General features: G+C 47.3%; 1 protein-coding gene across 1 annotated transcript in view; it reads left to right on the top strand.

Annotated features, from left to right (window-relative positions):
- Positions 1–2,285: 2,285 nt before the first annotated feature.
- Positions 2,286–8,184, top strand: part of UTP3 (UTP3 small subunit processome component) — a gene marked incomplete in the record, with an annotated part of 39,695 nt that continues 33,796 nt past the window's right edge. Inside the window, 4 exon segments of the mRNA XM_078771570.1 lie at positions 2,286–2,341; positions 3,181–3,268; positions 7,519–7,575; positions 7,989–8,039. Coding sequence (XP_078627696.1) covers positions 2,328–2,341; positions 3,181–3,268; positions 7,519–7,575; positions 7,989–8,039 — 210 coding nt within the window.

Raw genomic sequence — 8,184 nt, 5'->3', positions numbered from 1 at the left:
GTAATGGTGAGGCTAGAAATTTAAAATGGAAAAGGGAGTTTAAATTGGAGCAGCCTTGGTGGGAGTTGGCGCTCGGGCTGTGGGATTCAGACCAGGTGAGGATAAGGGGGCCGGCCTCCTGTGAAATTGCCCCCCTGGGAAATTGGATTGTGCCAGGTAGCTCTGGCTTTGCACCATCAGGATTTGGACGTGGGTTCCGATCACAGGTGTTGTGGTATGACTCGGGCCCCACAGGGAGTCTGGTGGAGTGTGGCGTCCCTTGTTTATCAGGGTGCTGTCTGTGCGAGTGTCTCGGGCCAGTGGGGTCACCGGACCCTGGAGGGGGTCGAGACCGCCTGGGGTCCGAGGTGGTACCTTCTGGGCACCTGTCATGGTGCACCATGAGGACCACTAGGGGTAGGTGTTGCAGATCATGCTTTGGTGATGTCCCTGGTGAGGGCCAGTATAGACCTGATGACGTGACTGCCTGAGCATGGGCCTGACAGCCTCTCCCTGAAGCTCTGGAACAGCCAGCATGTGGAAACCTTCCGTGCTGTGCTGGTCCATGGACGCGGATCAATCCGCATGGAGACGACAAATGGGCAGCAGCAAATGAAAACGGTAGATTCTAAGCTGGGTATGAACACAGCTGACCGGACGACTATTGGAGCATCTATGGAACGTTATGGGGTGACTGGAAAAGGCCTGGTGAAGGCCGCATGGCCTCCACAGACGGTCCGCTGTGAATGATGGGCTCTCAGTTTGGAAAGAGAGCCCTGGGTTTGATTGGCATGGGTTAAATGAGGAGATTGGCTCCAGGAAGCGCTGCTGTTAATGTTCCCCAGTGGAAATGGGATTTGTTGTATCAAATGTACCTTTCCTCACCGTCACGACTCGCCATGCTTTGCTATTGGGGGTATGCAGGTGAGTCGGGGAATTGGTATGAGTGGTGGGCAGGAGTGGCCATGAGAGCCAAGGAAGTGGATCAAGTGGAAAAGGTTAAAATGTGATGTGTGTTGTGAATGAAGGATTGAGTTTTGTTTGTGTGTTTGTGACTTTAGTGTGTACTCGGGCTATGGCAGGGTAGGTAACTGGTACCTTGTATGGCAGGTGATTGAGATTGTATGGCAGCAGGGAGGAAGTGACATTTGGGGTTTTGTGGGTGGGGAAGGTGTGTGGGTCCGCAGGTATGGCTCAATCTCTGGAGGTGCGGTGACTGCGGCCCCTCCTGACGTAACTCGTCCCTGGCAGCAGGTAGTGTATAACAATGGGGACCCGTCGGAGGAGGGTCTGTGTGGGCGACCATTGGGTAGAGGGAACTTTGGCGACCCGGGAGAGACCGTGTGGGGGTGGAGGAGGGGGAGGGGCTGTAGAGGCAGATATGTGCTGTGGAGGGCAAGTAGCCTGTGAAATTGGATATGTAGGTTTGAAATTGGGTATATAGGTTTGAAATTGGGTATGTTGGTTTGAAATTGGGTATTTGGGCTCAGCTGACAGCTGGAGCATGTGACATCCCCAGGGGGATGTGACCAAGCAGATGTGATTGTTTATTGATTGTGGTAAATTGCCCGATAATGTTGACCTGCTTGTTTGTTTTTGGAGCCATTCCACACACACACACACACACACACACACACACACACACACACACACACACACACACACACACACACACACACACACGCGCGCGTTATGTTTTTGTAGTGTTTCCCCCTAAGAATTTTGACCATCACACTGATGTACCCGAGCAATGTCTGATGTGTTCTCATCGGCACAGCTGCGCTGCACCCCAGAAAATGCTATCACACGGAGTTCGGTGGTGCATATGGGGCTATGGAAGAAGAAGAATTTGAAAGACTGAGAAATATGGTGAGAGTTTCCTGTCTGAGTATGGCTTTGATCCTCGGTCGAGTTATACCAAACCAACTACTTTAAAAACGGTTCGTGCTGTTTCCTTGCTTGATGATCAGCATTGAAAAGGAGAGATAGAGCACGGATAAACAATGCGAGGAAGGCAATGGCAAACCACCTTGTAGTACCCTTGCCAATAAACAGCCTCAGCAGTGCCAACGCTCTGTAAAGAGTAGCGCATGGGATAGATCGAACAGGTTTTAATTCTTTCCTTCTTGAGTTGCACACGTCTACATATCCTGCTCATTAGGGCCATGACGGTATAGTTAGCGAAAGTTTGAGACTTATTAATCTGTTTATTCCTTTTATTTCAGCATACTACATATAATTATGAAGCTTTGTGTTCGTATTTAGTTTACAATCTTCTTGTAGATACGAATATAATAATAATAATAAAGTGGGTAATGACCCGGAAACATTTGTAACGTGTGTAAAAAATGGGCAGAAGAAGGTAGTCAATCCGTTCGTGTAAATTTACATTTATTTCAGTTGAGTAGCAATTTATCATTTGAAATGAGTTTAAGGTTTACGTGTAAGGTTAACATGAAATGAGAATGATTGTGAGATGATGTGTTATTCGTACGAAATGACCAAACTTGGATGTACACACGTGGATGCAGGATGGAGATCTCTCTCCGATGGTATTTAACCTTCCTGGTCGTTTATAAACACCGACAGGCTCTCTGTATGTGACGATCCACGATGAAGGGACCGACGGGCTCTCGATGTAACGACCCCACGATGAAGGGACTGACGGGCTCTCTGTATAGTGTAGTGTATGTAAGTGTAACGACCCCACGAGCACGATGAAGGGATTGACGGGCTCCCTGTATGTGACGACCCCACGATGAAGGGACCGACGGGCTCTGTATAGTGTATGTGACGACCCCACGATGAAGGGACTGACGGGCGCTGTATAGTGTATGTGACGACCCCACGATGAAGGGATTGACGCCTCTCTGTATAGTGTATGTGACGACCCCACGATGAAGGGATTGACGGGCTCTCTATAGTGTATGTGACGACCCCACGATGAAGGGACTGACGGGCTCCCTGTATGTGACGACCCCAAGATGAAGGGACCGACGGGCTCTCCATGTAACGACCCCATGGTGAAGGGACCGACTGGCTCTCTGTATGTGACGACCCCACGGTGAAGGGACCGACGTCTGTGCATTGGACCTAGAGACGGAGGGTTGTGTTTTTTTTGTGGGGATGCAATCACGTGATTGTTTATTTTTTGTGTTAATGAAACTAATGCAGTATTTAATTATATTTTGTTTTCTTCAGAATCCCTCGTGCGTGGAAGAAGAAGGAGCTGGGCGAAGAAGATCCAGATGATCCCCGGACATACTCAAAAATTCCTGCTCCTGACCCAGTGAGTTGAGGGAGGGAGGGAGGGAGGGAGTCGTTTTATAGTCCGGCAGAAGTATGACTGAACCTGGAAATTTTATGCAAAGTTTTTTTTTTGATTGATTTTGGTAGCCTAGGATCTACTCTTTCAGAATCTGCCGGGTGCACTCCGTGCACCCTTGAGCGTTTTGAGAAATTCAAGATGGCGTCCAAGAAAAGTCCGGCAGAAGTATGACTGAACCTGGAAATTTTATGCAAAGTTTTTTTTTTGATTGATTTTGGTAGCCTAGGATCTACTCTTTCACTGAGAATCTGCCGGGTGCACTCCGTGCACCCTTGAGCGTTTTGAGAAATTCAAGATGGCGTCCAAGATGGCTGTCGTTTCAGATAACTCCCTATAACTCCGGTAGTATTTGACCTAGGATGATAATTTTGGTGTCTAACCGTATGTTTTGAGGGGCAAGGAATCCATTGAAACCATTTATTTGACTGGTTGGGGATTGCATCATATAGAAATGCAATATGGCCGCCAATATGGCTGCCATATTACAAATTTCAAACAAAAACAAACAAATTCACTTGTATTCACTTTTATTCAAATACATTCACTTGGTCTAGAATGATAATTTTGGTGTCTATCCATATGTTTCGTGGACAAAGAATCCATTTAAGTGATTAAAACAGATGCATATGAATTACATCACAAGAATCTGTGACATTGTTCAATTGAATTAAAATGCTAAGTAAGAGTCTGGCTGCAACCTGCAGCATAACAAGCACAGAATATTGTACATTTCAAACCAGCCTTCTTGCAGCTGCAAGAAAGCGTTCTGCAGGGGTTGTCACTCTTGCATCCACATCTGATCATACGCATGACAGTTTCTGGGGCGAGTTCAACATTTGCGGGAAGGAGGACTGGTTGTAGCGTTTTCAGTTTCGAGTGTTTTACCCATCCGTACATTTCTGCATCAAGTTCAGGTGGATTGCTGTCTTCCAGTGAACGCCACACAATGGCTTGGTGATGGGCCCTTCTTACATTCTCTTTAAATGCCTCACTTGTAGGAGGAAGGGAACAAAGTTTTGGTGGTACCGCGGAGGCCCGACCCGTTTTGGATGCCCACATCTTCCAGCGTGTTTCGGACATTGATTTACTCATAGAATATTGACCGTAACAGGCTGACATGAATGTGGTTGCCTGCGCAATCACTGATTCTATGGGAGAATCAATGACCCCTAAAAGTGACAGTGAGTGACCATCTTTCAGAACCTTCAATGCAGTACCTTTGCCAACCCCATAGCAGCATGCTACCGTATCACACCCAGTAAGAGCATGGGCTGGCAGGAGTTCATTCACAAAAGACACATGCTTCTCTACGGTTTTTCCAATGTCAATGACTGTTCGTTCCTTAATTGGTGATTCCATGGTGATACGATTTTTCATGCTTCCAGCGTGATAATAATGAAGCAAGAGAATGAAAACGTCAGTGTCATCGGATATCACAGTTATATCACTCTCTTCATTATTTCGAGCAGACAGCAGCACCTGTTGGACAATGATATTGTCCGCTTCCTCATGACTAGTTGAAAGGTCCGCCCTTCTGATCACTACACCACCATGGCTGATCTCAAATGGGGCAGCGTCCTCACCAAACACTATCAACTTGTGGCTTTGGGTGTATTCATGGAATGACTCGTCTTCAATCAGAAGTTTGACAATCAGGTTTATCAACTGCTTCTTGTTTTCGGTCACCGTCAACACAGTCTCTTGAGGTGGTAACTTGGTGTTCAACTGCAGCTCGTGGACTCGGCTAACTCCAGTGGCCCTAGCACTTCTGGTGACACTCTTAGTACTGTAATCGTAGTACCGATCGAACACTAGGTGAACGTCCCCAACTTTTAGTCTCTTGGCAATGGCGTGTTTCAAGTTGTTTGCGTAGTGTGTAGTGGTGCCCTCTGCAGGCCAAGGAATCACCCAGAGTAGGGCTGAACCATCAATCACAACTACTGAAGTTTCACTTGCTGTTGTCCAAGCAGATACCTCAACCAGAAGCTGTCGCTTTAAGGAAGACTTTGATGTTGCAGCTCTCATTTCTCCTGTGGGGTCAAACATAGACGTTGGTACTGGGGCCAATTCGTAGGATAGGACATCTTTTATGTCAACATCACGCCCACTTCTAGACTGTTGGCCTATGACCCTGGAGTAGATGACATTCATGTCGTACACTTTACTACCTCCCACATTCACATGTTTCTTTGTAGCCACCATGGTAGTCACGGTCTTGTGAATTGTTTCATGTAAGCCATCAGGTAAGTTCTCTCCAAATTCGCACATCTGTTCGAATCCTTTCTGCACAGCGTCCTGCACATTCACTGCCGGGGTTCCATGTAGACCAGTTGCAATGTTCACTAGATCCTGTGGATGTTTCTCGGGATCAAGTGGATCGATACATTTTTGAAGCTTCCTCCTTATGGCTTCTCGGTCCTTGTTGTCATTCTCTATCCGTGCCTTCTTTTCTTCCTTATGTTCACTTCCTTGGTCTCCAGAGTCTCCAAGCATTTCGTCCAGAGCAGCCTCCACAGTACTACATGTATGAAGACTAAATGCCCAGACCTTGAGCGTATCCGGCTTCAATGTTATTCCTATGATGCCATTTGGGGCATGGCCATATCTCATGAAAGTAGTTTCTATAAACATATCACTCCACAGGCCATTCCATAGCCCGCGCTGGTGCCTCATCACATGCTCCCCTTTCATGAACCGGACTAGTACCTCTTCTGGGAGGGCTTCCATTGCCCTTAGGTAGCACAACCCATACCTTGCATAATGCACATGGCCAGCGGCAAAGAAATAGGGAAGCATTTGTTTGCATGCCTCAAGATGCAACAGCCAATCAGCCTCCCGCTCAGCTCGGACAAACCTCATCATAAGGAACACTGGTTTGATTAACATGTCCACCCACAGTTTGGCAGTCTTACTCCTTTTGGCTATGTTCTCCAAGACCTCCATGAAGTCCTCCTTTGACTCAAGTGTATTGCAATCAAGTACTCCTCGAAGAACTTCCTCAGCCAGCATTCTCAATGCTCGAACGTTCTGCGGAAATTTCTTTCCAGTCAACAGACACACAGACACACACACATGCACACAGAGATTACTGGAATTATAGATAGATGGCAGCCATATTGGCGGCCATATTGCATTTCTATATGATGCAATCCCCAACCAGTCAAATAAATGGTTTCAATGGATACCTTGCCCCTCAAAACATACGGTTAGACACCAAAATTATCATCCTAGGTCAAATACTACCGGAGTTATAGGGAGTTATCTGAAACGACAGCCATATTGGACGCCATCTTGAATTTCTCAAAACGCTCAAGGGTGCACGGAGTGCACCCGGCAGATTCTCAATGAAAGAGTAGATCCTAGGCTACCAAAATCAATCAAAAAAAAAACTTTGCATAAAATTTCCAGGTTCAGTCATACTTCTGCCGGACTTTTCTTGGACGCCATCTTGAATTTCTCAAAACGCTCAAGGGTGCACAGAGTGCACCCGGCAGATTCTGAAAGAGTAGATCCTAGGCTACCAAAATCAATCAAAAAAAAAACTTTGCATAAAATTTCCAGGTTCAGTCATACTTCTGCCGGACTTTTCTTGGACGCCATCTTGAATTTCTCAAAACCATCAAGGGTGCACGGAGTGCACCCCGGCAGATTCTGAAAGAGTAGACCCTAGGCTACCAAAATCAATAAAAAAAAAAACTTTGCATAAAATTTCCAGGTTCAGCCAAAAAATTGGATTTGGCAACCGGACTATTATGCTCTCATCAGGGGGATCCTGGAGAGAAAGGCACGGTTCATTTTACATTAGATTAGATATAACTCCAAACACCAATCCACCCTGACGTCCCATCTCCCCATCCATCCTCCCACCCCTTTCCCCATCCACCCCCCCCCCCCCCACCCCTTTCCCCATCCACCCCATCTCCCCATCCATCCTCCCACCCCTCTCCCCATATACCCCTCACCCCAGCCACCCTCCCACCTCGTCAACCCCTCTCCTCATCCATCCTTCAGTCTCGCCCATTATCACACTGCTGCCTCTTGTATGTACATTCCACAATCCTAATCTCCGACACTCCACCTGATCTCCAACTAGCTATACCTGGAAAGTTCTCATAAAATCAGGAAATCTTTGTGGAATGACAGGAGGGGTCATGATGTAGAATGCTCACGTGAGGCTGATGAAGTTACCTTTATCTTCACCTCTTCACTAGACCTCACGAGATTACATCTATGATGATGTGGAGCAGCATCACGATGCCAAAACAGAGGTATGTTTTTGGAAATCCATGCTTTAGATTGGTGGACCTTGAAACATCTGCCTTCCATTCTCCTCATTCTTCCCTTGCATTCTCCCCATTCCTGCCTTGCATTCTCCTCATTCTTCCGTTCCATTCTCGCCATTCCTGCCTTGCATTCTCCCCATTCCTGCCTTGCATTCTCCTCATTCTGCCGTTCCATTCTCGCCATTCCTGCCTTGCATTCTCCCCATTCTGCCGTTCCATTCTCGCCATTCCTGCCTTGCATTCTCGCCATTCCTGCCTTGCATTCTCGCCATTCCTGCCTTGCATTCTCGCCATTCCTGCCTTGCATTTTTCAATTGCATTACCCTCCTCCTTTATCCTCTTTATTGTGTGTGGTGTAATTTTGTATTTGAATTTTGCTTTTTATTTTCTTTGTGTAGAAATTACTTGGACCATGTTCAGATACTGATAGTGACACATATGATGAAGAGGTGAGTTGTCATCCTATCACCTCCTCCACCCCCCACCCCCCCTCCTCTCCCCCTCCCCCCCCCTCCTCTCCCCCTCCCCCCCTCCTCTCCCCTCCCCCCCTCCTCTCCCCCTCCCCCCCTCCTCTCCCCCTCCCCCCCTCCTCTC

The sequence above is a fragment of the Myxine glutinosa genome, chromosome 2, assembly GCF_964187855.1.
Source record: "Myxine glutinosa chromosome 2, kmMyxGlut1.1, whole genome shotgun sequence".
Lineage (NCBI taxonomy): Eukaryota > Metazoa > Chordata > Myxini > Myxiniformes > Myxinidae > Myxine > Myxine glutinosa.
Note: the sequence above shows the minus strand (reverse complement) of the source record. Positions and strands in the feature narration are given on the sequence as shown.